Source organism: Cnephaeus nilssonii (assembly GCF_951640355.1).
Source record: "Cnephaeus nilssonii genome assembly, chromosome: 1".
Classification (NCBI taxonomy): Eukaryota; Metazoa; Chordata; class Mammalia; order Chiroptera; family Vespertilionidae; genus Cnephaeus; species Cnephaeus nilssonii.
The window spans coordinates 70,912,680-70,934,608 of record NC_137072.1 but is presented as its reverse complement, the minus strand read 5'-3'; the positions used below and the strand labels follow the sequence as shown (position 1 = coordinate 70,934,608).

At 37.2% G+C, this 21,929-nt stretch overlaps 1 protein-coding gene across 2 annotated transcripts in view; it reads right to left on the bottom strand.

Annotated features, from left to right (window-relative positions):
• The window catches only part of CDKL2 (cyclin dependent kinase like 2), a 33,629-nt gene extending 12,174 nt beyond the window's left edge, over window positions 1–21,455 (bottom strand). For both annotated transcript variants that reach the window (XM_079771817.1, XM_079771816.1), the window contains exons 1-10: window positions 20,993–21,455; window positions 18,186–18,384; window positions 14,524–14,718; window positions 11,911–12,089; window positions 10,787–10,899; window positions 9,426–9,565; window positions 6,860–6,948; window positions 4,880–5,015; window positions 3,152–3,450; window positions 2,473–2,566 (exon numbers count right to left, since the gene is read on the bottom strand). In XM_079771817.1, coding sequence (XP_079627943.1) covers window positions 2,473–2,566; window positions 3,152–3,450; window positions 4,880–5,015; window positions 6,860–6,948; window positions 9,426–9,565; window positions 10,787–10,899; window positions 11,911–12,089; window positions 14,524–14,718; window positions 18,186–18,353 — 1,413 coding nt within the window. In that variant the 5' untranslated portion in view covers window positions 18,354–18,384; window positions 20,993–21,455. The remainder of the gene's footprint in view (window positions 1–2,472; window positions 2,567–3,151; window positions 3,451–4,879; window positions 5,016–6,859; window positions 6,949–9,425; window positions 9,566–10,786; window positions 10,900–11,910; window positions 12,090–14,523; window positions 14,719–18,185; window positions 18,385–20,992) is intronic.
• Window positions 21,456–21,929: the final 474 nt, after the last annotated feature.

Here is a 21,929-nt window from a genome sequence, read left to right as displayed (position 1 = left end):
TGGGAATGTAAAACACAAAATAACCACAGAGAAATCAAAAGGGAGGCTATATCAAAAGGAAAGCACGACGGGTACAGATATTGTAGCCTAAGAAAAACTTAAAAACAAGCAAATATAATGTCTAAATCAGGAGAGATGAAAAAGAAAGGCTATAATTTTCAGCACTGAGGATAATGAAAGAAGTAGAGAAGGAACATTTGTGAGAAAAATACTTTTTTGGGGAATACGTTCATACCTCCCTTTCCCTGGCAGAATTCATTTGCATTTCTTAAGCAGTTTCAATTTGCTAGACACTGTTCTGGGTGTGAGGGAGAGCAGTGAGGAAACAAAGCACAAATCCCTGCCTTGGAAGCTTACATCTTAGTGAGGGAGACAGACAATCCTATCTAATAATAGACAAATATGCAAATTAACCATACCTCTGACACGCCCACAAGCCATGCCCACCATCCAATCAGAGCGAGCATGCAAATTAACCCAAACCAAGATGGCTACAGCCACAGAGAGCAAGGTTTCCTAGGTAACAGAGGAAGCCAAGCTTTCTGCCAGCCGTTGCAGGACTAAGCCTCCACTCAAGCTACAAAGTTTCAATTATAGAAGGTAAACAAATTCAAACAAATGGCGGCAGAATGGAGCTTGAGAGAGCAGGCCAGGGTTGCCGGCGGCAACAGGGGAAGCAAAGCTTTCCACACACCCTGGCCGGGTCCACCCACTTAAGGCAACAAAGTTTCAATTATAACCCCAACACAAATGGCTGCAGGCCTCGGAGGGAGCACCATGCTTGGCTCCGCTCCAGGCTACAAAGTTTCAATTGTAGAAGGAAAATAAATTCCAGATACCAGGGCCTCCGCTTTCGTTGCCAGGGGGCGTGGCCTGCCTGCAAACCACCACAGGCCCTTCGCTCAGGCCGCCCCACGCCCCAAGGGAAACCCACCCTGATCAGGGACACCCTTCAGGGCAAACCAGCTGGCCCCCACCCCTGTACCAGGCCTCTATCCTATCTAATAAAAGAGTAATATGCAGATTGATCATCACTGCAACACACAATATAGCTGCCCCATGTGGTCAAAGATCCTGCCCCCATGTGGACACAAGATGGCCACCACAAGATGGCCAGTAGGAGAGGGCAGTTGGGAGGCACCCGGCCTGCAAGGGAGGGCAGTTGAGAATGACCAGGCCTGCAAGGGAGGGCAGTTGGAGGTGATCAACCCTGCAGGAGAGGGCAGTTAGGGGTGACCAGGCTGGCAGAGGAGGGAAGTTGGGGGCAAACAGGCTGGCATGGGAGTGGTTAGGGGGTGATCAGGCTGGCAGGCAGAAGCGGTTAGGGGCAATCAGGAAGGCAGGCAGGCAAGCAGTTGGGAGCCAGCAGTCCTGGATTGTGAGAGGGATGTCCCAGATTAGAAAGGGTACAGGCTGGGCTGAGGGACAACCCCCCTCCGTGCACGAATTTCATGCACCGGGCCTCTAGTATATAAATAAAAGAATGTAGAGGACGTCAAATATATATACTGGGGAAAAAATTAAGCAAGGTGAGAGGATAGGAAGTAATGGGAGACAAAATGAGTTATCATTTTAGGGATGACCTCATAATAAGGTTTCATGTAAGCCAAGGAAGAGAAAAGGCAAGTTTTCTGGATTATCTGGAGAATGTTCCAAAGCAGAGGAAGAAGCAAGTGCAAAAGCCTAAATGTGGGAGCATGCCTGACCATGTTGCAGGAATAACAAGGAAATCAGTGTGGTTGGAATAGATTGATCAAGAATGAGAGTAGCTGCGAATGGGACAGAGGGATAGGGACGTAAAGACTCTGCAAGAACTCGGGTCTTTACTCAGAAATGAAAAGCCAAGGGAGGGTTTTGAGTGGAAGAGTGATGATGATTTAACTTTAAAAAGAAGCTATCTTGAGCATAAAAATGCTCCTCTGAAGCTTCAGAAGACATATGAACCTTGTACATGCTTCTATTACAATCTATGCTTTAACTTGCTGATCCTCTACTAAACCAAGAGTTCCTTGGAGAGAAAGATTGACTCATTCATTTCCAGTGTTTTATACATAATAGGTAATCAATAAATATTTGTTAAATGAAGAAACAGAATACTTTTACCAAAATCCTAGTGTGGGTGAGATAAGACCATTTATCTTCTCTACTCTAAAACAACAACAACAACAACACTGATCACCAAGCATTAGGTTAAGAAAATTTACTGTTGCCTAAAGAATTAAAACAGATGTCATTTTAATAAAATCTTACATTTTAAGTTCCAGACTGATATTACTTTCTAAAACTTATTTAAACTTTAAGTCTTTCACATTTATGATTATGGCAGACTGGAAAGATACCTGCATAATTAAGCTTCCATTTTATGATTTGTCCTCAAATAAAAATCTCAGTTCTTCACTATTATATTTAATATTAATAAAAGTCTAGAAATTACTTAGCTTGTTCTTCTACCACTGAAAACAGATCACTTACTGGTTTGGTCATGTTAATATTATAAATGCCTGATGGAGTCTGTTGATTTGGTTTAACAAATGGAATACAATACTTCTTGGTCTTTTCATCCACTCTGTAACAAGGACAAAAAAAATTAAGTTAGAACCAACAGTAATTATTTTTCAAGCACAAAACCAAATTACATAGCACCAAGTGACATGCAGTTTAATCAGCATTTAATGCCTGTTCTTAAATACACTGTGCGCACAGATCTGGTAAAACATTCTGTCCTATACTCATGCCTCCTACCCAGTCCCCAACTCCCATCAAACAAATTACCTTCTTTAAGCAAAATTCCCCAAAGGAGCTTCATTGTATCCCTAAATGCCTGTAGCCATAAAATGCAGAAACAGACCTTGAAAATCAATTACTTCTTTTGTTATGACAACCTCCTTCCAAGTTATTAGAATAAATAGCTGTATATTCTCTTCACCTTAAACAATACAGCCCTACTTTCTTAGGACTCAGGTTAATTTTTTGACCAAATGCTAATAATCTTCATTATATAGGCCAGAAAGTCTTTTGAAACAACAACCTGACAAGAATGAACAGTATCCAGAAGCCTGAGAGTAACACAATGGGGCTGAAATGACAATCACTTACAAATTTGCAAATATATCCTTAAACAACCTTTTGTCCTTATTTTCTTAATTCATACCTGTAACTCTGAACTCCTGGGATAGTCCCCATTCCAGAATTAATACCAGGAGCTACTGCAGAAAGATTGTGTGTAAGTGGAGGAATAGCCATGCCTGGATTCCTTGTGTGGTCCACACTGCCATTGCTGCAATCTCTAAGGCTTGTTGAAGGCACTGTTTTGATGTGGCTAGTCCCGTTGTCATGGAGACAGCTGACATTTGAAGCTCGACTGATTTTTTCAACTTTCTCTCCATCAATTTTTGACCCTTTTATCTTTAATACTCTAGAATCCTTAATTTTGGGGTCAGCATTGGAATCCTGAGCAATAATAAAAATGTTAATAACATTAATGATCTGAGGATAATGAAAAATCACCTCTACCTATAAAGTACTTGTCCACTAAACCAGAATTCCATAGACATCACCTTTTTGTGCCTCTGGTTTTTTTTATCTACCTATGGAATTAAAATTAAAACCAAGATTCTCAGTCAGACATTTATTTTGAATAGAAATGCAATTTACACTAGCTCTGATGTGTACAGGGTGGGGTAAAGTAGGTTTACAGTTGTTCATATGGAAAATAATACAGTAATTAATAAATAATAATACAAGAATAAACTCTGTTTCACATACTCACACCTGTAAACCTATGTTTGCCATGTCCTGTACACCTCAGATTTACATGATACATGTATCTAGTTTATAAATATTTCAGTGGGGAGAAATGTGGAAGAGAAATCAAGCATGTCCACTTTTTTTCTTTCATTTTTTTATTAAGGAATTATATGTGTATATATCTTACCATTGCCCTCCCCCCACCCCACTCCCATACATGCCCTCACCCCCCCCCCCCCCGAGTTTTGTGTCCATTGGTTATGCTTATATGCTTGCATACAAGTCCTTCGGTTGATCTCTTACCTCCCCCACCTCTCCCTAACCTTCCCGCTGTAATTTGACCTTCTGTTTGAAGGCATGCCCACTTTTGTTCCTATATATTTAGAGTCAGGAAACACAAAATTGAAAGTCTTTTCTTTTGGTTCATGTGAGAAAACAGGAGTGGTTGGTGGTGGATTTGAATTACCTTACCAAGAACCAATTCTGGATAACATACCAGGGAAAGTAAACTTCAAATAAATTCAATACTCAAATCTCAATTTTAAAATGCTCTACTTTATATAAAATTCTAACAATGGTATTTTCTCTTCTTCTTTTTAAAAAAATATTTTTATTGATTTCAGAGAGGAAGGAAGAGGGAGAGAGACAGAAACATCAATGATGAGAGAAAAATCATTGATTGGCTGCCTCCTGCATGCCCCCCACTGGGGATCGAGTCTGCAACCAGGCCATGTGCCCTTGACCGGAATGAACCTGGGACCCTTCAGTCCACAGGCCGACGCTCTATCCACCAAGCCAAACCGGCTAGGGCGATATTTTCTCTTCTATTATTTAAGGGGGGAAAATGGTGTTCATGTGTGTTTGTGTTCATGTATTGGTATGTGGATACTCACATGTGTGTCTAAATGTTCTTGAATGAGTATGATTTCCTACACAGTCTGGTACACAGTAGGCACTCACTACATGATATGTTAAGATTTTTTAAACAGGCAACGTCTACAGAAAAAATACATTTTTATGAAGAAGCTAAAAATAAACTTATTCCCCATCAGAAAATATTTTAACCTTCCTTTTTTTCACCATCCAACATAATAAATTTAAATTTAATAGACATCAAAACATGGACACTTACCTGCACCACAAGAGTATTTCTCTCCTCACCTAAAAAGTCATCTTTTTCCTTCTCCTTCTTTCTGTTTTGGGATTTTTTAGATAAAGAAATATTTCTGGCGTCTTTCTGTATTTTTAACTGTAGTTCCTGAGAGAACCTACATAAAAATACATTTGTCAACAAAATAAAATTGTGTGAGACAGATAAATCAAGGGGGAAAAATGGTTTTCAAGATATCTATTTTTAAAAATTGACTATTAAACTAGATTGCGTTATTTAAAATGAGAAAAATTATGGCCTCCATTAGCAGTTCTCAAAAGGTAGTTTGCATACCCCTGGGAATCACTAAGAACCTTTCAGGAGGTTCAAAAGGCCAAAGCTATTCTTAAGAGGAAGATGACTTCCTTTTCATCCTGATAACATTTGCGCTGATGAAAGCAACAGTGGCGCCGAACTGCACTAGCAGTCGCTGTATTCTTCATAGCCACACATTCTCAGTTAGAGAAAGAGAGAGAGAGAGAGAGAGAGAGAGAGAGAGAGAGAGAGAGAGAGAGAGAGAGAGAGAGAGTTGTATTTAAGGATGTCCCTGATAAAGCAGTAAAAAAGTATTAATTTTATTAAATCTAAATCCTTGAACTTATGCCTTTTTCATGTTCTGTGTGACAATATGGCAATATGCAAAAAGAACTTCTGCAAACTGAAGCACAATGGTTATCTTAAGGAAAGCACTGTGTGATTGTTTGCGATACAAACTAAACTAGCCACCTTTTCTTGGAACATTTTTACTTGAAAGAAAGACTGACAGAAGAGCTATTGTTATTCAAAGGGGGTATTTAGCATATATTCTCTTTTAAAAAGTGAACGAAGGAGCTTGTCACTTCAAGGAAAACAACTGGTAATATTTGTGTTAATAAAATTCAAAATTTTATGCAAAATTGGAATTCTGTTAAATTTGTATCCACTCCTTTGAGCTGAGCAAATTCCCAATATTTAAAGACTTTTCTGATGAGACTTTTCTGAATGTGGTTTTTTGAATGTGGCATAATGAAATAGGTCAATATTTTAAAGATCTGCATAACAGCAAAACAATATTTTCCAAATGACTAATGTATGTTATTACAAAAGTATACATGGGTAAAAGACCTATATTCAAAGTGTGAGATTTTAATGTAACTGGGTTAAAAAAGCTCACTGATGTGGTTTCAGATTCCACAACCAACATTTAAGTACTACCACTGTAAGTTTTAGTATAGCATCAAAGTTTTTGGTACGGGATCAAAGAAGAATGCGCACAATTATCTAAAAAAGCTAGTAAAATATTCTTCCAGTTCCCAACAACATATTTGTATGAAGTCAGGGTTTCTTCATATATTTCAAACAACACAACATATCACAACTACTGAAATTAGAAGCAAATATGAGAACCCATATGTCTTTTACTAAGCTAGATATTAACTAGACTTGTAAAAATATAAAGCATTACCACTCATCTCACTATATTTTTGCTTTCTCAGCTATACTGATGCCCGTAGCTCAAACAGCACAAGAGAACATGCCAACAGCTCTGGCACCCACAGGTTTGGCACACCAAGGTCTCCAGCACATCAGCAGTGTCAGCGGGGTCATAGGACTGGGTGTGGTATGAGTTTGGCAACAACAGGAGATGGTACCTTTGCAAAATGCATCAGCACCCAAGATTATGGCATCATACAACTGGTAGCAACATAGAAATCAGTGACCTGAGTGATACCTGTTACCACAGGAAGACAGGAATAAAAGCCGGAAGTGACTGCTTCGTGAAAACCAAGAGCCCTAAGTTAGTGAGTACAGGAGACCACTCCCACAAATTCCATGGCTGCTAAGGATGAATGGAGGTAGGGTGGTAAATATATGAGATCCTATAAAAGCAGCTGGGTAGAGAAATACTGTCTGTTACTATTATGGAGAACTTATTTCAACTCTAGGCTGGGCAGACCTGGAAAACATGAGCCAGTACTATACCGTTCAGCAAATCCATCCATACAAAAGAAATCATGGTGCAGGAGCTCAGCACAGAAGGGCCTTTTGTCTGGATCAATATGTAAGCATTTCTGGAAAACCAAAAGAAAAACATGTAGCTCATATTTTATTAAAAAAATCTAACCACATTTAAATGTCTAAATATAGAAAATACATCCTTATAGTCATGAATTTAAACATCTATGATAAATTATAAAGAATAAGTCACAAATCTAGACAATGACCAAAGGTTGCTAATATCACAAAAAGAAAGACCACCAGACATTCTGATCATGCTCTAGCTCTATGAGTTTATAAGAAATACAGGACACAGAGGAACATTATTAAACTATACTATATGGGAAATTCTAAGGGACAAACAACCTAGTTTCTTCAACAAATAAGTAGCAAGGTTAAAGCAGACAAAACAAAAAGAGATGAAGATGAGTTTGTAAATTAAGAATCTTTTTAAAAAAGGTAACTAGCCCAGTTAGTGTGGCTCAGTGGTTGAGCGTTGAACCAGGAGTTCATGGTTCCGTTTCTGGTCACGGCACATGCCCCCGTTGGGAGCTCAATCCCCAGTAGAGGGCATGCAAGAGGCAGTAAATTGATGATTCTCTCTCATTACGGAGGTTTCTATCCCTCTCTTCATCTCCCTTCCTCTCTGAAATTGATAAAACATTTTTTAAAAAAAGATATAACCTCCTTAAAAAAAGAAGTTAACTGATTAATATGTAGACTCTATGTGAATCCTAATTTAAACTATAAAAAGAAATTATGAGAAAATCAATGAAACTTTGAGCATTGATTAGATGTTTTATGATACTAAGGAATTATGGTGAAATGTTAAAGCCCTTGCAGAATGGGAGGGAAAGGACCTGCTCTGTGCTTATTATTGTGCTAGGTACTTTACATAGATTCTATTGTAATGCAGGTCTTGTTCTGACTAATTGAAATCATTCAATGTTAGTAAAAATAAAAGGGACACAATAAGTAGCTTTAAATGAACAAGAAAAGTTCTACATATAATTAAGGTATTTATAAGTGAAAAAATATAGTATCTGCAATTTGTTTCAAAATGCTCAAAAAAAAGGTGCTGAGGGTGTAGATAGATGATAAAGATTGTCTAGAGTTTGTTAATTGTTGAAGCTAGATGACAAGTATACGAGGCTACATTCTATTGCTATTCTTTCTTTTCTGTTGAAAATTTCTGTAATAAAATGTTTTAAAAGTTATATGATTCTACTATAAGGGCCATAAGTTAGACAATAATTTTATTTTTATTCCCTTTAAGTCTCTTTATAGATTGATCATAAAGCAGGTTTCAATGAAAAATATTTGCATGTGTTAGATTATAGAGAAAATTAGAAATGTGTTATTCTAAGAACTTACTATAATTAGTTATAAGCACACTAAACTTTCTTTTAAAATATATTTTTATTGATTTCAGAGAGGAAGGGAGAGGGAGAGAGATAGAAACATCAATGATGAGAGAGAATCATTGATCAGCTGCCTCCTGCACGCTTCCCACTGGGGATGGAGCCCACAGCCTGGGCATGTGCCCTTGACCGGAATCAAGCCTGGGATCCTTCAGTCCGCAGGCCGAAGCTCTATCCACTGAGCCAAACCAGCCAGGGCTCACTAACCTTTTTTAATGAATTATATAGAAAACTAAAAATAATAATAATAAAATAACTTAGATAAATGTTATGTGATCCTGTGTGTTTTATTTATTTATTTTTTAAAATATATTTTATTGATCCTCTACAGAGAGGAAGAGAGAGGGATAGAGAGTTAGAAACATCAATGAGAGAGAAACATCGATTAGCTGCCTCCTACACACCCCCCACTGGGGATGTGCCCGCAACCAAGGCACATGCCCCCAACCAGAATCGAACCTGGGACCCCTCAGTCCGCAGGCCAACGCTCTATCCACTGAGCCAAACCAGTTTCGGCGATCCTGTGTGTTTTAGAGATATTTATTTAATCAATACTTTAGGACAATCCTAACAAAAATTTTTCTGAGCTAATAATTCCAAAATGTCCACTTTCAAAGACAATTCGATCCATTGGGACTCTCCCTAATATCTACCTCAATCAAACACAAGGCAAAGGTGATGATGATATGCAAATTAGCTTCAGCAAATCCAGTGGCTCAGTGGGATACACAATAGATCACCTCTCGGCCTTTTGGCTCAGATCAAGTGTAGTATGTATTCTTATTGGTTTAACAATACACCGCAGGTCATGATCCTATGCCATTTAATTTAATTAATTTTCCTACTACTCTGCCCTTCTTTTTATTTTCTTACTCTATTTTCCTTTTCCATTTAAACAAGGCTTACACTTTAAATGTTAAACATTAAAAACATCTCTATGAGGATGTTTTCACACTTAAAACATGCTAGATAACACTAAATGATTTCTTAGGTGAAATTTTCAGTGAAATACACATACACACGAAATTGTTGACCTAAATGATCAACTAAACAAGAAAAAAAAGAGAGAGAAAGCCAAGCTTCCGAAATATAAATTCCCTGTCAGAAAGTGAAAGAAAAAGTATGGTTACCTTTGCTAAATCGATGACAACTTCAGGGAGCTTGGGATAGCGTCTTTCAAGAGGTTCCATTTCCTTGATTTCAGGCAACCTTACTCCAGCAAACGCAGGGTTTTTATAAAACAGCTCCTGGTGCCTTGGAATGAGATTACCTGGAGGTGAGGACAGCACACATCTCTGTCATTATACATCATGGGAGTAATGGCAGAGACAGGTGATGTGGAGTAGAGAAAAGAGGGGGACATGCTTATGGAGTTGGGGCTCTCTCTGCAAAATCAACCGAAGACAGTGCTCTTAATGGAAGTTCATATGCCAGTAAACATAGAACTGAAGACACGAAGGAGCATAGGAAAAGGAGAGGCAAAGCACTTTATAATTTTTAAAAATATACTGTTATTGATTTCAGAGAGGAAGGGAGAGGGAGAGAGAAATTGAACATCAATGATGAGAATCATTCATCTGCTGCCTCCTGCATGCTCCACCCTGGGGATCGAGCCCACAACCCAGGCATGTGCCCTGACCAGGAGTCAAACCATGACCTCACTGAACCACTCCGGCTGGGCTGTAATTTTAAAATATAATCACCAGCACTTCATTTGTAACACCAAAAAGCATGAAAGTGCTGACTAAAACAATGAAAACATGGTCAGAATCTAATCTAGATAAATCAGTCTTATCATTTAAGAATTTAATATTTGGTCAACTGATTTTATAATTATGTTCAGGTCTGATTTTAATACTTGTATCTTTTTTATCAACTTCAGTACCTATCTGAGCATAAAATATATATGAAACCATTATATTGTTTGTTGAATTTCTAACCTGGAAACTTAAAACCCAATAGTTAAATAGCCCCCAAGTATTTTACCATTTTTTCGATTTTCCAAGCTCTATCTCCCAACAATGAAGTTGATATTTCAACAAATGTGAGAACAATGTGATAATCTAGCTTTGGCACTTCATCCAAAGCACTAACAACAAAAGTCACATCTGCAACAAGATTAGACTACCTTGGAAGTCTCTGTATCTCTCAATTTGAAGGTGGGGATGAGGGTATAGTCATATTACACCAAATGCTTATTGATCCATAGGTAATAAGCAATCATTTGCATCCTTTCTATGTGTGACTGAATGCGAAAGTGCAGAGAAATATATATAACCTTTGCTCTTTAGGGGGAAGTGGGGCAGCAGGTGGAGTGAAAGCGTGATTAGGACCATAGGTCACACAGACCAAGGCCAGGCTGAGAATGAATGAATATATACATGTATATGAAAATTTCCTATTTGCTTCCTACCTTGTAAAATCAATACAAACAAATAAGCAAGCATAGGAGAAAGCCTCTAGAATTGAAAATGCAGATGTATAATCTTACCTAAACACGTCATAATATGATATAGCTGATCAATATCAGAATCTCCAGGAAAGAGGGGTTCCCCCATGAGCATTTCAGTTACCAGACAACCAATGGCCCATATATCAACAGCTCTGAAAGAAAAGCAGTGTGGTGTAAAATTTGGCCTCCTTATATTCAGTTTACTGTGACTTGAATCTGCTCGGCATATTACTACTAAATATTCTAGGTATTGGCAGGGGTCCTCAAACTTTTTAAACAGGGGGCCAGTTCACTGTCCCTCAGACCGTTGGAGGGCTGGACTATAGTTTAAAAAAAACTATGAACAAATTCCTCTGCACACTGCACATATCTTATTTTGAAGTAAAAAAAAAAACGGCAAAAACACCCACATGTGGCCCGTGGGCCGTAGTTTGAGGACGCCTGGTATTGAGAATAGGAGTAGCAATCTTTAAATCACCTATAAACTTAAAGTACTAATTCCTAATTTTATGTAAGTCAGATTTCCAGAAACTTTGATCATGTGACATAGAGGGAAAAGGCTTCTAAAAAGTCGTAATAGTTATGTGTCCTTTATTCTGAAGATAAGCCTTTTGGGTTTTCATTTAGAAGCTATTCATTCTTTGTTTACACATAATTCTAACAAGTTCATCAGTCTATCCCACCATACACTGAAAACTACCAGAAGGAGGTGGTCGTTAGGGACACGTACAGTAACAAGAAGGAGAATTGAAAGCTAATAGAGAAAAAAAAAATAGAAAAACTGTCTTTAAAATCAGTTATAAGAACTTAAAGAGTATTCTGGCATTATTAGCATAAGGACAACTACCTTGAAATTTCTCAAGGTCATAGCTATATTATAAAATGATATAAAGGTTACAGTATGACAGTAAAAGGAGAACTTAAAGTAATCAAGAAAACATTAAATGATGTATACTCTGAAAACAGAAATTGTAGAAAATATTAAATGTTAGTATAATCACCCCAAATTGTTTCACAAGAATACTTAAAGGGGAAGCACCAAAAATTACAAATCACTTTGTAAAGTTCCCTAAATTCAAAACTTCCTTCCATTGTTAGAGGAATCTTTTTTATATTAGAAATATATTAGCACCCCCCACACCACCACCATCACGATGTCTTACTTGCCATACTTCACATCACCAACCAATAGTTCTGGAGCTCTGTACCATCGGGTTGCCACATAATCAGTATAAACCTCCCCAGGAGCTGCCAATGTCCGTGCAAATCCAAAATCACACAACTTGACAACACCAGACTGGGAGACTAATATATTCTCTGGCTTGATATCTCTGTGTATGATCTAAGACAAAAAACAGAGAATGACATATATTGGCACATCAAGGTAAACAAGTTAATTATGTTTTTAGTGCCTGCCATGTGCAGGGCACTGTTTTTGTCCCTATAATGAATAGAAATAAAAGCATATGAAATTCTTCCTGGCTTTAAAGGACCTGAAATCTAGTTGGGAAAGAAATAACATTTATGCTTAAAATTTTATGTAAATAATCAAAGATATTATATATATATATATATATATATATATATATATATATATCCCAAATCAATTGTTCTTTTACTCACTCACTGCTCTCAAGATTAAGAAAATAAAGCTGTAATTGAAGACTGGGTAATCAAGGAAAAATGTTATGAAAGGGATGGGCTCTAAGGTAGGTCTTTAATCTAAGTATGACCTGGATAAATGTAGAAATGAAAGGGCACTCCAAGTGAAGGTAACAAAGAGAACAAAAGAATGAAGAGAAAAGATCAGGAGACTAGAGACATGTTACTTCTACAGTACAGGTTATATACTAGAGAGAAAGGATGTCTCAACTGCCAGCCTGAGGTCTGAGCTCCTGTCAAGGCCATGGGAACCCATGGAAGTGGTATGACCAATACGATGTTTAAAGATTTTGGCCATAAACAAGCTAAATCAGAGAGAGGGACTAGAGGCAGGGAAAAGAGCAGTGGGACAACTATGAGGCAATAAGGCCTAAACTAGACTGGTGCTTGGAGGAATGGAAAGGAGGAGACATAGTTTATAAATATTTTAAATCAAGCATCAATAGAGCTTAGAAAGTAGTCTCAGATATTTTATTTAAACCTGGGAATCTAAAAGAATGGTGGTTTTATTGCCAAAAATTAAAAAGCTTAGAAAAAGTTAGTTTTGATGGAATAATTAGTAGTTTACTTTTAGCCATAGGGACCTTTATGAGGATTGCTGAGTACCCAAGTGGAGGCATTATTCAGGCAATTAGAAATGTAAAGAGGGTCGCCAGGCCAGTGTGGCTCAGTAGCTGAACATCAACGCATGAACCAGGAGGTCAGGGTTCGGTTCCTAGTCAGGGCACATGCCCAGGTTGTGGGCTTGATCCCCAATAGGGAGCATGCAGAAGGCAACTGATCAGTGATTCTCTCTCATCATTGATGTTTCTCTCTCTCCCCCTCCCTTCCTCTCTCTGAAATCAATAAAAATATGTTTTAAAAAAAGAAATATAAAGAGGGTCAACAAGATCATTGGTTAAGATTTGTAAAGGAGAAAATATCAATACTGGGAGACAATACTAAAAATTCTACAGCTAGGCAAAACAAAATATTAGACCTAATTCTCTAATACAAGTAAACTGTATTTTGAAAAAATATTATATATATATTAAACTCTTTCTGGGGACCAGCATCTTAAATGGCAATATGCCATTACTGAGCATTTTGCAGAGGCTACCACTGCTATTACATCCATGCAAGCTCACAGGGCCAATTCCACATCTACCATTAGCATCTATTACTTTTATAATCACACACAAAAAATGTCATTTAAAATATTTTGTAAAACTGGAAGAATAATGTGTTGTTATTCATTTTGTACTTTGTGCCATTTTACCTAGAGGTACTCTTATTGATGCTCAAAGGATATAAAATTATTGTGATAGACTACAGGCTAAGAGCAGGGATTTTTTAAAAAAATCTTTATTGTTGAAAATGTTACATATGTCCTCCTTTTCCCCCATTGACATCTTCTAGCCCACCCTCACCCCTCACCCCAGGCCTTCACCACACTGTCCATGGGTTATGTATATATACATACAAGTTTTTTGGTGGATCTCTTCCCATCCACCCATCCACCCCTGCTTTCTCTCTGAGATTTGACAATCTGTTCCATGAAGAGCAGGGATTTTTATACTTCACAACTCGGCAACAGAATCTGAACTAACATATACATGGATCCTTGGTGAATGCTTTTGTCAAAACTCATACATTAGAATTTGTGCATTTCACTCATTAAATGTCACCTCAAACAAAAGCAAAAAAATATTAAACTCTAGTTAATATACATAGCCAAAGTATTTAGAGTTGAAGTGTACTGATATCTGTAATTTACTTACAAATACATAAATAAGACATTAATAAATAGATAAATTTATTAATAGATAAATAAATACATAATAAAGAAAATATGGAAAAATATTAACAAGTATAGAATCTAGGTGATAGATTATATGGGTATTCATGGCACACTCTTTTTATTTTTCAGTATGGTATGTCTTAAACTTTTCATAATATGATGGTGGGGAAAAGAACACATGTATTGTGACACATGAAAATTGGCAATATTAAAGTAACAGTTCATTTCTATGACTTTACTAGTCCAAACTTTAAACAAGTATCTCATTAAATTAAATGACTGGTGCCTGGAGAATCAAAAATTGGCAAAATAATTATTTAAACTAAATACTTACATTGTGACTATGACAAAATCCAATTCCATTAATAATCTGAAACAAATACTTTTGAACCAGCTGGTAGTCTAGTCCATTTGGAAAGAGTTCCAAGTCATCAAGAATGGTATGGTCAACAAACTCAAAGACTAGGTACCATCGTTTTTTTTTCTTACACACCTCCAACAGATTCACCAGATTTTCATGCCTCAGTTGCTGTTATAAAAAATGCAAAATAGTTTTTACAACATCAAATGATTAGCATTTAGTGACAATCCAAGATAGGTCTTAGCATAAGAAAGACATATAAATAAAATGCATGAACAGTATAAATTGCAAATGTATATCCTGGTTTTTAAATTCTAGTGAAAAGACCACATTGCTCTGTTGTCCTCTCAGAGAACACAATAAAACCGATAAGGAAAAGAAATGTAGCTTTATTTCTGATGGTACTAAGTAGGATCTATGACCCCTACCCACAACAAATGAGGTGAAACTGCCAAATGCAATCAAGATCAAACAGGAGTGTAGGAAGATACCAAGAGATTATCTGTGGCCACAAAGCTGGCAGAGCCAAGTTCTCCAAAGTTGGTGATATACCCTGAAAAGGAAAAACAACAACAACAACAACAAAAAAAAAAAAAAAAAACCCAAAACCTTCTTAGATATAATGGGAACAAGGTTGCAGAAAATAAAACTAATTTATGCTGATTGTAATCAAGACAGTTGTGACCTGAGTGGAAAAGGAAGACAGTAGTGACTAGAGAAGGTATAAGGGGTGGGGGTGGAGGGGGGTGGGGGGAGGGGTGGGGGAGGAGAGAGGGCCTTCTGGGGTTATTTTCGTGTTCTCTTACTTGATTTAGATGGTGGTTACATGGGTTGTTCAGTTATTTAAATCCATAGAGATATATTTTTATGATATGTATACTTTTCTATATGTATATGTCAATAAAAAGTTGAAAGGAAAAAAAAAGATCCAGACATAAAAGAACAAACTTAAAAAAGAGCAGCAATCGGACTGACAGCTGACTTCTCAAGAGCCATAATTGAAGCCAGAGGACAAAACAATGTTATTTTCATTTTGTTGAAAGAAAATAATTGCCAACCTGAAATTCTATACATAGCAAAAATATCCTTCATGAATAATAACAAAATAAAGATATTTTCATGCAAACTAAAATTGAAATGTTTTATCTTCAGTATTTCCTCACAAAAGGAAATCCTAAACAAGAAGGGAAGAGATCACAGATAAATAATAAATGCAGAAAGAAAGGAAGAACAAAAAAAGTGGTAAAAATAAATCTAAATGAACATTTAAAAATAATTACGTCTTATGCTGTTTAAATAAGATAAAAGGGAATAACTAGAGATGATTATTGCAAGGTTTGGAAGAAGGATAAAATTACTGGATTCTGTTAGACTTTAACAAATGTCTAGGATAACCACAAAAAGAAACAATATATAATTTTCTAATTATTTGAGAAAATAAAGGAATGATAAATGTAATCCATCCAAAGACAGAAAGAAAAAAAGGAATACAGAACCAGTGAGACAAATAGCATATATTAAGATGGTAGATTTATACCTAATTATATTAGAAACTATATTACATGTAGGTGGGCTAACTCTTCCAATTAAAATACAGATTGTCAAACATGATGAAAGAAAAATGTAACTATGTTCACAAGAGACACCTCTAAACAAGAACTGAGATGGGGAGCCAGGCAGAAGAGGGTAAAGGGGGGAGAAATGGGAGACATCTGTAATACCCTCAACAGTAAAACAAAAATAGAAAAAGATATACTATGCAAACATTAACCAAAATTAAACTAGTGTAGCCTTATTAGTTTCAGCCAAAACAGACTTTAAGAAAAAAACATTACTATAATAAAAAGTTATTTCAGCCCTTGCCAGCATGACTCAGTGATTACAGAGTGTTGGCCTATGCACAGCCTGCACATGGGAGGGTCTTGGGTTTTATTCCCGGCCAAGGGCATGTGCCTGGGTTGCAGATTCTATCCCCATCAGGGCACATGTGGGAGGCAATAAATCGATGTGTCTCTCTCACATTGATGTTTCTCTCTCACGCTGTTTCTCTCCTTTCCTTCCCTTCCACTCTCTCTAAAAAAAAAAAAAAAAAAATCAATGGAAAAATATCTTCATTCCTTAGGTGAGGATTTAAAAAAAAGTTATTTCATGATGGTAAAAGATTTGATTCAGCATGAAGGTATAATAATTCTAAATATAAAATATTAATAATATGGCTTTTCTACTTGTAAATTTAAATCTTAACTGAATTAAAATTTAAAAAAAGACATATCAATAATCACAGAAGATTTTAACATATTTCTTCTCAGCACTGGATAGAACACACACACACACACACAATTAGTGAGAATTTAGAAGATTTAATCTATGCAAGTAATAAAAGCTAATTTAATGGAATACTTTTCAAGTACATGAGAAAAAAAAATTTTTTTAGTATATTCTGAACCAAAAAGCATGTATCAAGAAATTTCAAAGAAATAAAATAAAATCTTACACAGTATATACTCATATCACAGGGCAATTATATCAAAAGTAAAAAACCAGGGAAGGAAAATCTAGAAAATTTCCAAATATTTGGAAATTAAGGGAAATAAGAAAATATTTTGAACTGCTAATCAAAATTTCTGCAATACATACCAAACTGTTCTGAGGGGGAAATTTATAGCTTTAAATGCATAAAGGAGGTGGGGGGAGAGGCTGGAAACACTAGTAAAAGACACAAGTATGTATTTCAACTAGTTTGAAAAAAAGAACTGCAAAATAAACCCTCCCAAAATAAGTAGAAGGAATGAAATACTAAAAAACTAAAATTAATGAAATAGAAGAGAAATAAATAATAGAGAAGATTAACAAAGCTAAAAGTTGGTTCTTTCTAAAGATAAATAAAATTAATACACTTCTCGTGAGACTGATTAAAGAAAGAGGGACATAACATAGCAGGCCTGAGACTGCTATCCTTAGATAGGCATGCTTGCACCTTGGCTGGTACCTGGGAACTTGGATTTCAGGAGGGTTCCCTTCATTTCCAGAATTGATAAAAACGGTGCACTGTGCAAACAATATTGTTTATGCTGAATACCTGCATTCCTTCTGGGAATCTGAAATTTTGGTACGAGCCAGGCAGAAATGCCTATATGACCAGTCACCAATAAAAACCCTGCACACTGAGAATCTAATGAATTTCCTTGGTAGACAATATTTCACATGTGTTATCACAACTAATTGCTGGAGGAAATAAGAGTGTCCTGCTTCGTGACTCCACTAGAAGGGGATTCTTAGAAGCCTTAACAGGTTTCCCTTTGCTGATTTTGCTTTATATCCTTTCAGTGTAATAAATCATGGCCATGAGTACAATTGCAGAGTGCTGAGTCCTTCTAGTGAATCACTGTACGTTGGGGTGGTCTTTGGGATCCCCAATACAAATGATAGCTGGCTAGCTCTACCTAGCTAGGTAGGTAGACAGATAGTAGAGAGAGAGAGAGAGAGAGAGAGAGAGAGAGAGAGAGAGAGAGAGAGAGAGAATATACATATGTAATCATTTTATTTGTTTATTGCCAAAAAATATATACTTTAAACCTTGTAATACATGAAACAAATATAATAACAGTAATTTCCCCCAAAATGTGTTTACTCACCTTTAGTAACTTGATTTCTCGCATAGCAATTTTTTTAACCATTTTGTCATCATCACTTTCTAAGAACTTCTTAATGGCTACAATTCTTCCGGTATCTTTATTCCTACACTTCATCACCATTCCATAGCTCCCTTCTCCAACCAATCCTAGGTTCTCATATTTTTCCATTTTAATTCAAAACCAGAAGGATTTTTTCTTGCTGTAAAAACCAAAATATAGTTAGTAATGTTGAGTATATTAATTTTCTCCACACTCACGGCAAAGTAATTCTTCCCAACTTGTTTTCCATATTAAAGCAGTCATTGTGTTGATGGTTCTGCCTTGCTGACTCACAATTTCTTATTGTTTCCAATTTTGTTATGTTTTCAAAATATTCATATACATTTTATAATAGAAAACACAAATATAACTGAAGCCATTAACTTTAAATTTAAATTACTAAATGTCATGTTGATGAAATTCAACATATTTTTAATTTGGATACAGTAACACTAGAACTACCATACAAAACAATTACAGCTCACTTTATTTTTTTTAAATATATTTTATTGATTTTTTTACAGAGAGGAAAGCAGAGGGATAGAGTTAGAAACATTGATAAGAGAGAAATATTGATCAGCTGCCTCCTGCACACGCCCTACTGGGGATGTGCCCGCAACTAAGGTACATGCCCTTGACTGGAATGGAACCTGGGACCCTTCAGTCTGCAGGCTGATGCTCTATCCACTGAGCCAAACCGGTTAGGGCTACAGCTCACTTTAGAAAAATATGATTCCTTTTCACAGAAAGTTGAAAAAGTCGCAAGTGAATTTGGTTTTAGTGAAGATCATGTTTATTTTTTTACATCAGGATTAAAAGATCAAAGATGAAAATTTTTATATACTTTCTACTCAATGAGGAAGAATATTTGTTCACAAAACTGTCACTTACCAAATGAATACTAAGAACCTTTGATAAGCTATTTTTCTTTATTTTTCTTACTATAGTAATTAAATTCCTATATTGAACTTACAGAATAACAGCAATGACATCAGAGAATATAGGCAGATTTTAGAAATTAAATATTAGTAGTACCAAATAGAGTATTTCAAAAATCCTTTTAATGATTACTCACTATGAGAATAATCATTTGAATTTTGTGCTTATAATTCTTTTCTTTTTAAATACATTTTTTATTGATTTCAGAAAGGGAGAGGGCAAGAGAGATAGAAACATCAATGATAAGAGAGAATCATTGATTGGCTGCCTCCTGCACACCCCCCACTGGGGATGGAGCCTGCAACCCAGGCATTCGCCCTAACCAGGAATCAAACTGTGACCTCCTAGTAGTTCATTGGTCAATGCTAAATCACTGAGCCAGGTTGTGTTTATAATTCTTTTCTACTCCCAATTACATGTCATTTTCTGGATAAAGGCAACCCTAATAAAACCTTCCTTACTTTACCAATGATTGATGAAGGTCCAGCAATCAGTCCATTACATATTTTAGTACAGAAAAAAAAAACTTTTCAGTCCAAATACAGATAGATGTTAATTCATAAGTTTTATTGCAAATTTCAAACTTTATTTTTAAATCTGGTGTTGAAATTAAGTTCTAGAACCAAAAAATATATATATATATATATATTCATCTTAATCCCATTACGTTTCTAAAAGTTTAAGGAGGAAAAAATACCTTTAAGTAAGCTTATATTCAAGGTTAAATTTTTTAACCTGACAATATAAAAATACTCATTCATAAAAGAAGGGGGGAAATATTATCACCTATTACACTGTGTATTTATGGCAATTTGAAACTAATTTACCCGATTGTGAGGTGTGATGCTTTTCCTGGATTCCTTATTGGTATGCTGATGAAAAAGACAATACAAATATCCTCTCTTTAACAAACTATGATAATCCAATGAATATATTTTTAGCATTTTACATATGATAATTTATATAGGTTCTATTATATAGATATACATGGAAAACCAGAAGATTGACCTGGGGGTGAAGGGTGATTGAAAATAAATCCAAGTCAACTGCAACTCAAATTATTTCATTATTTTACTACCAGCTTTGGTAATACTATAAACTGTTTACACAGCAGTGTCCCAACACGAACTTTCCATACATTTGACATTTTTACTTCCATTTAATGTCTATCAACTATTTTCAAATTTAAAAAGCCTGTGTTTGAAAAAATATCTCAACGATATTTTCTCTCTCCTTTTTAAAATAATTTTTCCTTCCACTAAGACAGTATGTTTTTATCAAGGACTAGACTGTAGGTTTTATCATGTCAAGGACAAAAATAGATGGAATCTATAACTTGCATCACTTAAAAATATTTTGCAACTGGTCTTCCCGATATTTGAAAAAGCAAATTAAAATTACCTTAAGCATATCTAAGCTGTTGGGAAGCACATGATAAGCTAACACTGTGTAAGTTGACTCCTCCAAATTCATTCTTGCAGCCAATTGCACGTTTGGTCACAGCACACTGAACACACCCATTTTTCAAGGGGCACTGCCTGCAAATACCTTAAAGGCATCACAGCTCATAAAGCCTCTTGTTTCCTGAAACAGTTACTCATAAACTATAACTTTTCATGCCTTCCACCCCCTCGAATGTAAGGGTAATAAAAACGAAGCCTGCCCGACTGGCAATGTGGTATTTCTGGACCTGTGCCAGGTACGAGTATAGTTCTAACACCAACAAGTTAGATGATAAAAAATAATGCTAATTTATCTTGTTAAAGAGGTTGAAATCTATTGTACATCAAGAGTGAGATAACGGAAGCCTTGAAAAGTATTATACTTACTGCTTCTTTAATATCCTTTCACGTGGGAAGACCCCAAGGTTTTCAACTTGGAAACAAATTTGAGGTGAAAGTCATCTCTCTCGCGGGTCTAAAAAATGCTGACTAGCAAACTAGCAATTTCGGGGCTGCTACGGTTCCTTGGGAGGACACAGTCACGGGCCCCAGGGGAAGCAGAGAGAGGCAGATCGGCCTCGGCCCGCCCCGAGCTCCCACTCAGGAGGACCGCTGCCTGCATGCTGCCGTCGTCAAGGCAACGACCTCACTCTGTCCCCAACCATAGGCACAAAGTCTCCCGGGAGAGGTACGGCTCAGGTCAGAAGGCGTCCACGGCAGGACCGACACCTGCTAAGGCCAAGGCCGGCAGAGAAGTGGGCTGGGGTGCGAGGGCGCGGTCTCCCAGCTCGGAAGGTGCCCAGTCTCTGGACTCGGGAACCAGCTCGGCTCTAGCCAGCCCTGGGCGAAGGCGTTGGCCACCCAGCTGCAAGGGGGCGGGTCCTTACCCTGCGCCAAGCACCCCGCGTCCTGATTGGCGGATCCCTGTTGTCATGAGCTATGATTGGCTTAGCGCCAACCACCCTTTCCCCTGCACCTGGGGCTCCGCCCGGGTTCCGCTCGCGGACGGCGTGGGCGCCGGCCTCTGGACACACCTACATTAAGTAAGGAGACGCCTTTCTGCCTTCGCTGGAGACCTCTCCCCACAGAGACGCGCAAGAGACGATTCTGGTGTCCATGGGGAGGGTCAGTGTGGTGGCGGTTTGCAGGACTGGGAGAAAATGGAAGAGGGAGATCATGCAAAGAGCTCGATCAAGTGTTCCCCCGCAGCTTCCCCGCTGGGGCGGGGAGCGGGCCCACGGCGCCCTCAGCCGGGAAGATTCGGTGGGAGAGGTGGGGCCAGTCTGGGCCCGATGGGCGATGAGGGTGTCAGTCTAGGAGGTGA